Source organism: Sprattus sprattus (assembly GCF_963457725.1).
Source record: "Sprattus sprattus genome assembly, chromosome: 19".
NCBI classification, from domain to species: domain Eukaryota; kingdom Metazoa; phylum Chordata; class Actinopteri; order Clupeiformes; family Clupeidae; genus Sprattus; species Sprattus sprattus.
The window spans coordinates 15,405,761-15,418,875 of NC_137917.1; the positions used below are offsets into that span (position 1 = coordinate 15,405,761).

Sequence of the window (13,115 nt, forward strand, 5' to 3'; positions counted from 1 at the left end):
ACAAAGAGAGAAAGAGAGAGAATTCAGTGTACTGTTAGCAGACAAGTAAAGATGGCCTGATGCTATTTTTTGTGGTGGATATTTGCCCAGGAGGATGGGAAACGTGATATGCTATTTATTCATTAGGCATATGAGTGCTGCAGCTCCTCTCCCCCCAGACACTTTTCAGCTCACCAGTGGGTTTGTAGGGAATATCCTACCACCTCACTGTGTCAATCAACAGAGAATGGGAGAGGGGGAGGGAGACGGAAACTGAGAGAGAAAGAGATAGGAAAGGAAAGAGAGACCGAGAGGGATGGACAGAGAGAGAGAGAGAGGGAGAGAGAGACAGAGAGAGAGAGAGAGAGACAGAGACAGAGACAGAGGGAGAGAGGCTGTGAAAATGTCTGAGCACAAAGTTCCTTAAAACTCTTCGACTTGGGGCTTTGTTTTGTGAACAGTAACCTTGGTAAGCTACTGTATATTGTAGTTCAATTCTAGTCCTAAACTCATGAAGCACAATGTCAAATTGGATTCTTTGCAAATTACCACCCTTCTGATCATATTTACACCCTGCACATCTTAGTGGAGAGATTAATATGTATGCATATTTTATTGACTCTAAACAAGCTTTTGAGCTGTTTGGGCCACAGGTTTATTTGACAAACTTATAGAAAGTGGTGTGGGGGTAAACCCTATGACCTGATAAAATCAATGTCTTAAGGAAGTGAGTGTGCAATAAAGATTGGAGGCAGAAAAAAAACAATTCTCTCCCAGCGGTGTGGGGTGAGACAAGACAAACCTATTTAACATATATATAATGTATATCGATGAATTGGCAAGAATCACAGAACAATCAACAGCACCTGGTCTTGTCCTACACGACTCCAGGAACAAATAGAGATAGAGCTGCACTTCCTGACACAGTGTACAAAAGATGAGGACATTAGGCAAAACATTTTTTTTTAATCGTTTCCATTCCTTCCTTCCTTCCTTTCTCCTGTATCTTATATACAGTGTACTCCCCAAACCCAAATGCTTTGGCAACAGGAATAGAAATAGGAACATTTTGGTCACGCCAATGAAGCCTCTTTTGAATTTGAGAGCGAGAGAGAGGGAGAGAGATGGGGAGAGAGAGAGAGCTAGCGAGACTGAGAGAGACAGATTAAGAGAGAGGGAGATGTCTGTACTCAGGCATTTTAATATTTTGTATGTATCAGTAACAACTGGGGGAAACTATTCTGCTTTGTTGTAAACAACAGACTACAGAACTTCATCAAAGAACAAAACCCCTTAGACAATTGCCAAATTGGACTCTTGCCTAAACACAAGTTAGACAAGGTTGCCCATTCAGCCCCACCCTATTCAACCTTTAGACAAATTAATTGTCCAAAACATTGAATAGCTCTTCCGCTCCAGGCCTCCTCGTAAAAGAATCAGAGGTCAAGTGCCTTTTATTTGCAGGTGACCTTGTCATCATGGCAAAAACTGCACCTACTCCAAAGTCTAGACACATTTTGTCAGACTTGGGGCCCTGCCCTCATGAATTTGCTATAAAAACTAAAATCATGGTTTTCCAATAAAACATGACATTTCTTTAACACTCTGGCAAAAAAACATAGACAGTGTATTTGAGCCAAGTGCTCTATACTGTGGTGCGGTATGGGGACCATTAAAACTCTAAAACAACTGAAACACAACAAACACAAATTTGTGAAAGTATACTGAGTGCAATGAGTACCCCCCAAACTAAACGCACCAAGAGCTGAATTAGGTCACTTCCCACTATCAATAAGAATTCAAAAAAGAGCTATTATATTTTACCCCATACATTTTACAAGTCCAGTGACCCAAATTCCTCTGAATTTCAAGCTTTTTCCTGCCAAGTGCAGGACATTGAAATGAGTGCCCTCAGAGAGCTTCTTCTGATGCTTGTTCTGCAAGGTGAAAGAGTGTCCAAAAAAACCCTCAGACAATATGCCTGCACCAAACTATTGTAGTAAAGGAAAAAGACATCACTCATTGGAGAAATGCCAAATCAAATCAGCAACTTACTGACTTACTGACAACTCACTCAAGTGCAGACTCGTGACCACACACTGGCCATTGAAAAAGGTACCCACAGGCAAACATGACTACCACGGGAAGAGAGGATGTGCTCCTTCTACACAAGAAGTAGTAACAGAGGAATGTTTCCTAAGGCAGTGTGATGGAATGAAACAATTAGTTTAATTCTCTTACCTTAATGTGACAAAAAAACTACATTTTATGCCCCATCAAACCACATGAAATTGAAAAATATATAAGGCCACTGCTTGCCAAATATAAGGGACAGCCACTTGACAATAAGTGATTAAGTTGATTTGAAAAAAAAAATACCACACACCGCTCAATGTGAAATATTTGTACCCAATCAGGGTTTGTATAACAGTAACGTGAACTGCCTATATACATAGCCGTGTTACATGATTCCAGCACTGCCAGGATGCCCCCTTTCACTGTGTAAACTTTAAACAGTGTGGAAGTGCTTCTGATGTTTGCATACAGGCTAGCCTACTGCTCCCTTGCTGAACCAGCAGCCTCAGGCCAGGAGGGATGGAGCTATATTAAAATGCAAATGTTCCTAGCATTAGGATTGTATGTTGTATGTTGCTGTGGCTGATCCTTATGTCATAGATGTCCCCTAGGCATGGGTACGTACGGGGAGTGAGAAGTTATGCATTGCTTTGCTATGGAATCATCTTTTTTTGCACTATAATCTGGGTTATATGTAACCTTTATAAAGATTTGTATAACATGCTTGAGAAAAAATTGGTTAGCCCGTTAGCAATTAGTTTAGCCTGCATGTATCATACATGATTGTGAAGCATTGTAGCAGAGGTTTGCTGACTATCTGGCATTTGTTGCAGCATGCTCATGTTGTCCTGCAGGTATAACACCATGGCAGAGCGTTATCAGTGTTGTCCTCCTCCTCCTCCTCATTCTGTATTCATCTACTCGGTGCTATCCTGCTGGGCTACCGTGCGGTATTTTTCAGCCGAATGGATTAAAAACAGACTTTATGCCACACTATTTAAAAGAGATTAATAAGCTGCTGTGGCCCGTGGCATCATGTTTTTCAGCTGTGCTTATTGTATTACGTGGTCTTAGTCTTTTTTGTATCTCTCTCGCACTCTCTCTCCCCCCCCCCCCCTCTCTCTTGTTTTCTTTTCCGCAAGGAGGGAATGTTAAACGCAGGTAATCATTCTCAGGGGGAGATGGCTCGCCGACACTACAGTGATGCCTCTCCGCTTGTGGGGAACAGAACATGACAGTGAAAAGCGGGGCAGTGCGTTTAATAGCACTCAGCAGTAGATCCACAGAGAATAACTCACAGGCAGGGGCCCATTTGCAACCTTGCCTCGCGCCCAGCCCCTTTATGCCCACAATCAGATGTTTGGAGTCAGCATTACAAACGGCGACTCGGTTGTTCGGCTGTTAACACCGGTAGCATTTTAAATGCGCTCACCTCCAGAGCACAATGACTCTGGGTGTATGTATTGATTATGAAGTTATTTGGGTATGATGTACAGCCAGTGGCATGGCCATGTCCTGTATTTACAGCTTAAGTGAGAGGGAGAAAGAGAAGGGGAGGGACAGAGGGAGACAGAGAAGGAGGACAGAGGCAGAAAGAAAAGGAGAGGGACAGGGGGAGAAAGAGAAGGGGAGGGACAGAGGGAGACAGAGAAGGAGGACAGAGGGAGAAAGAAAAGGAGAGGGACAGGGGGAGAAAGAAGAGGAGAGGGAGAAAGACAAAGCAAGATGAAGGAAAAAGAATAAGGCAAAGGGAGAGAGAGGATGGGTGAGTGAGGAAGAGAAGGATGAAGAAAGACTGATAGAGAATGGGTAAGGAAAGAGATGGTGACAAAGAGAGAGACAGAGAAAAGAAAGATAATAAGGTACAGATAAAAAGAGGGAGGAAAAGAGAGAAAGGGAAAGACAAGAAAAGACAGATAGAGAAGGGATAAAGACAGAGAGAGTGATACAATTGGACAATGGAGATGGAGAGAGAGACATTTTTTGAGAAATGCATTTAGCTAATGTATTACCTCAGATAATTTAAATAATGTCTCATTTTTGCCTAGCCTCCTGAGCATGTGCATGTCTGTCCAAAAGGCCTTCCTGCATTGTTTACTTTTCATTAGTGTCATTTGTGCTCAATTCAGTGTCCATTTGCTCTCATGGTGGATTTGAATTAAGATGCACCTCTCTGGTCAGATACCACATGCTGCTTTGGAAAGTCAAGCTGTAAAAAAAGCACGAACACCACAACCATGTCAACTGTCAACACCTTACGACTTTGACAAATAGCTTTTATTTTCATGAACATATGTTACATAAAAAATAATTCATGTTTATGAGGTGATTAAGAAGACACATACAGTACATAGTGGAATGCTTTATGGTGCATATGGGCATTATATATAGCCACATAGAAGGCATATACCACATATAAAGCCTCTATTTGTACATCTCACAGAGACAGTTTGTGTAACTGCCAAAGAGTAAGAGTGTAAGACACATATTCAAATAGAATGTGATAGCCATGTAATTTAGAGTAGACTGTGAGATGCCATATATGGGTAGACACGTCTTTGATGTGCAAAGCTAAGCCTCAAGATATTCCTCATGATTTTAAATACATTTTCATCTCATTCTGTTGAAGGTCTGCTACTATACGCAAACAACAAAAACGTTGTGGTTATTAATTCAAATATATATTCTGATTTTTCTGGCTGATGGAGGATATAGTTTTCTGCATTTGTTGCGTCTTTATAGCCCAAGAAAGGTTTGGGGAGTTAGCGTTCAGTCAGCATACACGATGCAAAAACATATACATCAGTTCATTTGTAAATCAGTTTGTAAAAATGTTTCTCCTAAAGAAAATGGGAGTGAACCCATTGTTTGTCAAGCTGCATGAGGTACAACTCTAAGTCGTAAGCGCTTTATGTTAGCTGTGTAGGGTAAATGTGTAAATCCCAGAGTGTTGGGCGGCTGAGTTCTGGGACATGTTTGTCCTGTGGGCAGTTTTTGCTTCATTCTTTGGACATTTCTTATTACAGGGTCTCTTGACCTCAAAGCGCTCAGCCCATGAGTCATTCCAAGCCCCCACCGAGCCGTCCCTTGCTTTTCTCTCTTCTTGCACCGCCGTGACCATAGTAGTTATTACAAACGTTAAATTCTATTTGTTCCTCAAACGGTGCTGTCTTGCCAGCTTCTTAGTCCTTCCTTTCTGGATTTTTTTTTGCGTTCTGTTGCCATGAATTTGCTAGGGACACTCACTAGCATCCATCACTTTTATGAGAGAGTCCTGTATACCGCTCAGTCTCCTAAATTATGCCCACACTTTTATGCTGTGCTGATTAGCTGTTTTAAACCCACGGGGTAGGTTGTGGTTAGCATTTGGCCTTTTCTTCCCATGGTCATAAAGAGTCTTTATCATAGCCCTGAATTTTATCACACTCGTATTTGTTATTAAATGTATCTGCCTTGACCTCTGGAGTCTGTGCGGGAAATACACAGAAACTATGGCTTAAAATCTAATGGATGATTCTGATGAGCACACAATGGTTGCACCTTAAAATGGCACTCTAGTCTTCTGTGAAGGAGGCTTGGTATCTCTACACTTTTTTATCCTGGATTCATTAATTTACTTATGAAGTCACTTATAAGTGAGGTACAACCAAGGCAAATATCTGATCGGAGAAACATAGAGAACTAACTGTTGTAAACATAGGACCCAAACCAGGACCCCGGTAGAACCAAAGACCCATCGGAAGGCTTTCAGAACTGTAACGTAACACACAGAACCGTTCTTTGTGTCAGGACTGTACAGCTCCTCAGAAACAAAATAACATCAGAACCTTTTTAATCCTCAAATGTTGTTGAACATTCCTAGAACTTTTTCCTAGAAAAAATAGGTTTCAATGATCCATTTTTAAAATGAAAATTCTTATTTTAAGTGTTTTTCCTGTGTGTGTACGTCCACTTCTGTATTTCATTGTGTCACAAAAGTATTTCAATCTCCATGTAGTTGTACACTACTGTACAATGACAGTAAAATCTAATCTCAACTCATCTAATCTAATCTAATATCATCTTCTGCCCTTCTCTGTGAAGGCTCAGAGCTAATGCCCAAGGCCCTTTCCACCAGGATCATTGGTGGCATCTGGTGGTTCTTCACCCTCATCATCATCTCCTCCTACACGGCCAACCTGGCCGCCTTCCTCACCGTGGAGAGGATGGACTCGCCCGTGGACTCGGCTGACGACCTGGCCAAGCAAACCAGGATCGAGTACGGCGTTGTGCGGGATGGAGCCACCATGACTTTCTTTAAGGTTTGTTTTTTCTTTTTCTGACTCTATTCGTTACAGTAGCTCACCTGATCTCTTCAATCTCCCCCCCCAAAAAAAAGATTTACAAGAAGAAGGGAATTATGGATTCAAACTTTCTTCTGATTTATTAGGCATTCCAGTTTTAGAGAACTTTCTTTCTCTCTTCTTTCCCTCCACATTTGTGAAACGTATACTGTGTCGAGAACAGAGTCACTCCCCCACACACTGCCTCATATCTAGTTAGATCTTAATTCCCAAAAGCGAAGTCTCCTGCATCTCCACTTCTGTGGGTTGTTTGAAGTATGCCATCATAATGATTTTCTATTCCAAACTCTCAGCTTTTACCCGCAGGGTTTTTTTATTTTCTAACATTCATTTATTATTTTAAGTCTTCTCTCAAAAACAGCCATGCAGCAGAATGGTACACATTTCACACTTTATGATTTTATATCGTCATGGCAACAGAATTTCTGTTGACAACAAAGGGGCAAGCAAGAATCATACTTCTAAATGGTGGTATTAATCCTTTGGTCCCTTGCGTGTGTTGAGACATGTGACAATGCTCTCAAAGAGATCGGTATTGGGCAGAATGTTTTTCTTGTACTATTATATGAGTTATTTTTGTGCTCAATCCAACTGGTAGTCTGCTCCCTGAGAACCAATTGTAATGTTATTGTAATGCACAAGTCTTACATTTTGCAATATATGTTATCATCCCAGAAGACCAGTTATCGTTGTCTTTATGGCATTGAAATCACTTCATATTGCTTGTTTGTTCCAGGGACTGCTCTGGATTTACTTTCGGTTTTATTTTGCTTGATTTCAAGCTGTGTGTTTGATTGCAGCACTAAAGATGATGAGATTCTATAGGCAGATGTCAGTAATTACAGCAGAGCTTTTAGAGCCCTCCGTCTCAAGTGCCTCCCATTCCTCTGTACCAGCAGAGAGAGAGAGAGAGAGAGAGAGAGAGAGAGAGAGAGAGAGAGAGAGAGCGAGAGCAAGTTGGACCGCAACTTATTGACACAGAGGTGGCGTGGAACTGATTTATTGTCGCGGTTCACACATTTTCCGAGGACAATTTCCAAAGCTCAACCTGAGATAGAGGAAGGTTAATTTACTCTGTTTTGATTCCAAATGTGAATTGGAGTCAGGCTGAGTGTTTCTGTCCCAAGTGTCACCTCAGATTCTGAGCAGGGAACTAAGCTGGTAATTATCTAAGATTAGCCATGGCATCTAATGTAACCTCTGCACACAATAGCATGAAATGTCACACAGCCTAGCTGTCAATATAGAGATGCTTTGTTATCACCAAACAATTTTTTGTTTGACCCTTCAACTACAAGGGTGTTTTTATTAAGTGATCTTGTTTTGATTTGGAGATATGAATAAACGTCTATGCCAAAAAAGTAGTTACAGTATTTGAAAAGGTGACTGGCAGTCATGTCATTTTATCACTCATCCCGTCAGAGTCCAAGGCTAGGCCAATTCTCATCCACTTTCAATTATACTACTAGACACCGGGGAAAATAGCATTTAAGGAAGTGAAAGAATAGCTGGTGCTCAAGGATACGAGTCAACAGCAACAGTCTAGTGCAAAACCAACTGATCTACGGGTGTTAAAGAGCAAGTACACTTGAGAGAAAAAAAAACTGTATTTGAAAAATGCTAGGCTTTCACAGCATAATACATATCCATTGCTAGGCTTCTATGTGTCAGTTCCTAGCTCTCTGGGTCAATGATAAGTGCACCGAACAAATCAATTTTGTTTCATAACTAAATAACATGTGGTGTATCTGTAAAAGCCCAGCACTTATATAGACAAGGCAAACATCAACTACTATTTATCAGAAGAAAGACATTGCAGTACTTTAATAATAATATTCTTTCATCTTCCATTTAGTTCAATTTATGTAACATTTAGAAACTGTCAGCGCCTCTTAAATGACCACTTATGCACACCATATCCTCATGTAAGTAAGTAAGCAGTGAGTTCTTTGAACCAGACACTGACAGGTTCCTCTCATCTTCTAGTCACGCAAATGTAAGAGAGGCTAGAGTGTGCAGTGCTGTGTTGGCTAGCGACGCTCCTCCGCCACAAGCACAGTAGTCTCGGCTAATGTTCAACCATAAGTCATTTACGAACCCCTGCCTTCCACACAGAGATCCAGGGTGTCCACCTTCGAGAAGATGTGGGCGTTTATGAGCAGCAGGCAGAGCACCTCCCTGGTCAAGTCTATTGAGGACGGCATCCAGCGGGTCCTGAAGTCTGACTACGCCCTTCTCATGGAGTCCACCACCATAGACTATGTCACGCGCAGAAACTGCAACCTCACCAGCGTGGGAGGCATCATTGACAGCAAAGGTTATGGCATTGGCACGCCCAAGGGTAAGTCACAAGCCTGACAGAGGGGGGTTGAGGGCTGATGGTGTGGTTTGGCTGTCTTAATGAGACCAGTAGGGCCTCTGATGATCATTAATCTTTAATTGCTCAACATATGGATGGCTTGTAATGTACCTAACACTTAAATAGAGCACTGTTTATTGTATAGAAGATGGTGGCATACTGAACCGAGAAGTCATTTGTTAGGTTACAGTTCCCAATATTTCTCTATATCTGCCTTAAAAGGTTTGTCTTATTACTGATGATATTGCATAAACCAAATCAGTGCTAACTAGATATCTCTCCCTCTCTCCCTCTCTCTCTCTCTCTCTCTCTCTCTCTCTCTCTCTCTCCCCCCCCCCCCCCCCCCCCCCCCCCCCCCTCTCTCTCTCTCTTTCTCTCTGTCTCTCTTCTCTCGATTGGCCCCATAAGGCTCACCGTACCGGGACAAAGTGAGCATCGCCATCCTGAGCATCATGGAGGATGGGCGTCTGCACGTGATGAAAGAGAAGTGGTGGAACGGAGACAATTGTCAGGAGGAGCCCCGCTACGAGGCCGGGCCCATGAGCATCCAGAACCTGGGCGGCATCTTCATCGTGCTGGCCTCAGGCCTGGTGCTGTCCGTGTTTGTGGCCATTGGCGAGTTCATCTACAAGCTAAGGAAGACTTCAGAAAGGGAGCAGGTGAGCGGAAACTATTTCCGAAGCGTATTTTTCTGTTGTATTCTGACCCAAGTTCCTACACGCGTTATGAGACTCTATCTGAAATAAATTCTAAGGTGCTTTCTGAGACACCTTCTGAAATTATATGGGCACTGCCTTTTTGACATCAATGCGACTGTGCTGTATCCTAGAGTGCATAGCTTCTAAGCTTGATCACAAACACTGCGAGTGCCCAGTTCACTGAATTGAAAATACACCCTGAAATGTTAGGTTTATTTATAGATATGAAATTCACCCAAGAAGGACAGCAATATCAATATTTACAGACTTGAAGAAAAAATATTCTGAGCTTGTTGAAGGGAGATAAAAGTGTCTGTAATGCAAACTTCTGGCTGTTGCAGATTGTCAGCATGTTTATCCTGAAGAGAAATAGTGTTTGTTTGTGTAATATGTCAGGATTTCAATTTCTAAGGGGATAAAGGAGTCAGAATGGCACAATCAAAGCAGTGTGCACATGGCAAAGTCAGCTTGCTGACTCAAATGTTGCCGATCGTTTGACATTTCTCAAGCAGATCTTTCAGAGAGATATTTATGTAGAACATCAAAAGCCATGACTGACGCGTCATATCTCTAAGCCCTGGATTCCAAAAGCGATACCTTACACAGTTATGTGACATCGTGGTTCATGGTTTTGCCATTTTCCCCTGGTTGCGTTGAAAAGTATGTCTTGTCATTCACAGACATATTTTCCGATGTCGCTGAGCATATTAAATGCTAGCAAAACATGCCAATAGCGAGTGCCCTTGGTGCTATCAAAATAACAAAATAACTGCTTAGACGCCATTATTGCCTCTTGGAATGAAGAGGTTGGGTAGAAGAAAGAAGGGCAGTGAAATAAAGTAGAACAGAGAGAAAGAGAAGCCATAGTAATGTGATAATTTCTATGATAATCATGTGATGATTCTTTGCACAGACAGCTATATAAAAATTACAAAAAATCTTTGCAAAAAAGGCAAAGGGCTCTAATTTGAGGAGGAAAGGCTAACAAAGCAAATGTATCTAAAGTGAATGGCTACTGTGCTCTCACTCTCAATGATTTTCAGATAATCAAAATATATAATAGAAGTAGTGACTGGTGACATAACTAGCAGTTCTCCTTATAATGCAGATTAATAGAGATGAACATGGGATATCAGTGGCACTGACTTACTGCAATTACTGACTTGAAAATATAAAATTAAAAAATGATAAAATAAAAAATATAAATTTGAAACATATATATAGGGACAGGCAGGCATCAGACTACCACTATCAAAAGACTAAAGTTGCTTTTGAACTAGAATGTAACATGATTTACTAGTATTATGTTCAAATTCCTGTGTATTTTTATTGGCTTCTCTCCCAAGCTTAAAACCAGTATTCAAATACTCAAATAGTTGATGGAACTTGTCCGATGCCGTTAGAGAGCAAATAATGGTTTCTTGAGACCATATCAACTTTTACTTGACTAAAATTATTGCAAAAAAGCAAATCAAACAGAACACATTAAATATTTAAATTAAATTAAATCATTCCTGTATTTCATATGGCAGAATGCCATGACAACATGGAAGAGTTGTAATGTGCTAATTTATGTTATGCAGCCTGTCAGAGGCTTGGCTTATTGAGGATTGTGTGTTTGTAGTATCTATTATATTATTATTCGTAGTGCACACATACACACACACACACACACACACACACACACACACACACACACACACACACACACACACACACACACACACACACAGATCCTATAAAGGCACAAACACAGATCAGTAACAGAACAGAAAACAAACACGCACACACACTCATGAATGTGACTACAGCTGGTGCTAAAAGGTGACGATGTCGTACTTACTACCTCTGTTTTGTGTGGCTTGTGTCTCTTTCCTCCTGGGGCCTTTTTTTCTCTCAAGAGGTCTTTCTGCAATGCGGCGGTGGACGAGATCAGACTGTCGTTCACTTGCGAGACACGCAAGCACAAGCATCACCAGCCCCTGGCCTCCTCGCACCCGCTGTCTCCCCTGCCATCGTCGCTACCACCACTCACGGTGAAGACGGACGCGGTGATCAACATGCACACCTACAACGACCGTCGCCTGCCGGGAAAGGACAGCCTGAGCTGCCACGTCGGGATGACGCCCGGGTTTCCATGACCTGCCTGGGAGACGGCCACCTGCGGCACGTGCCGGGAGCAGCCGGCGACTGCAGGGACTACGGCCCGCTGCCGGAGGGCTTCGCCACCTACACACTTAGCCGCAGAGACCTACGCAACCCAACAACGACAATGACACAGATGCACGCCAACCAGAACGGCGGCAGCGGCGGCACAGCCACCGTCAACAATGCCGGCAACACCGACCACATCCTAAAGCCACTCTACCCCACCCGAGAGAGAGAGGGAGGACGCTCCGTGTCCTTCCTGTGACAGCGGAATGTTTGAGGGAAACGGCTATATTAACTCTAAACGAAAACAAATCGGACCACAAAAGACAAACAAATCACAACAGAAAAACAATCTACAACCAATGTCCAATGTTTACTTGTGAGACACACTCTGGTGACAAACACAACCATCAAGTAATCACTGAATAAAAAGGAGCCCTAATGTCAAACTAGTATAAAAGAATATTATAAAAAGGGACACAGAGACATTTCATTCAATTTGTGGAATACAGACAGACAAGTGGCTTCTGTAAGCATGGCAATAAATGAACTAGAGACTGACAGAAGGGGGTTAACGTTTTGTTGGGAGATTGAAGATGCCAAACACAGCACATCCGATACTTTCCAATCAGTGCGTTGGGTGTTTTTCACTTTTGTTTAAAAAATACAAGCAAACACTCACTGCGATCCTGTGAAGGTGGTGAAGCCCTATGGTGTCCTGTGACATGGACAGACAGAACTTGCAAGAGGCTGATGTCTGAGAGCTCAGCTGTGACAGACAGACAGACGGGCATAGATAGGCCACCTGGGAAGGCAAGTCTCCCCCCCCCACCCCCCCCCCCCCCCGGATCAGCTATACGGCCCAGAGAACTCAGCCCAGGATGTCCTCCAGATGAGAAAAAGGAATGCACAAGATAAACAGGGTTGACATTTCACAAGCAAACACAATAAAGCAAGTTAGGGGATTTTTAGAGACTTCTTTCATACCCAGAAATGAGATGTGAGTTGTGTGCGTTTTTCTCCCCCTTGTACTTTAGTCAGGGCTGGAAGTAATTCTGATGTATTTGTGCTTTGCTACATGGTGTGCAGTTAGGCATTCACACACGCATACACTGAACAAGAACAGAGGACATGATGAACACGAGCAAGAGAGCGACTCACCGATTGCCAAAGATCTGTCTGCGACATGGTGTCAGACTCAGTCTGAATTGAAGCATTGTGAAAGTGCACTGGACAGACATAACACAAGTCTCTCCCTAGTGTCTGCTTATTACATAATGAACAAAATCACAAACCACAGCCATTAACATTAGAACAAAAGGTGTCTCTCACTTTAGGTTTTTGTTTTTAAAAGCAGCTTGACCCCTCACAAGCTGTACCTAAAAGGTCAAATAAGTCTTGCATATTCATCAGAAAAGTGTAATGTTTTTCTCATCTTTTTCGGTCCACTGTTAGACATGTGACTATCACTGATGAGATGTGCTAAGAGGCTATCACTACTTTTGAAAA

General features: G+C 42.3%; 1 protein-coding gene across 1 annotated transcript in view; it reads left to right on the forward strand.

Moving 5' to 3' along the window:
• grik3 (glutamate ionotropic receptor kainate type subunit 3) overlaps positions 1 to 11,868 on the forward strand; it is a gene marked incomplete at its 3' end in the record, with an annotated part of 109,096 nt that extends 97,228 nt beyond the window's left edge. Inside the window, exons 13-16 of the mRNA XM_080858627.1 lie at positions 6,139 to 6,356; positions 8,514 to 8,739; positions 9,166 to 9,416; positions 11,359 to 11,868. Coding sequence (XP_080714753.1) covers positions 6,139 to 6,356; positions 8,514 to 8,739; positions 9,166 to 9,416; positions 11,359 to 11,868 — 1,205 coding nt within the window. The remainder of the gene's footprint in view (positions 1 to 6,138; positions 6,357 to 8,513; positions 8,740 to 9,165; positions 9,417 to 11,358) is intronic.
• Positions 11,869 to 13,115: the final 1,247 nt, after the last annotated feature.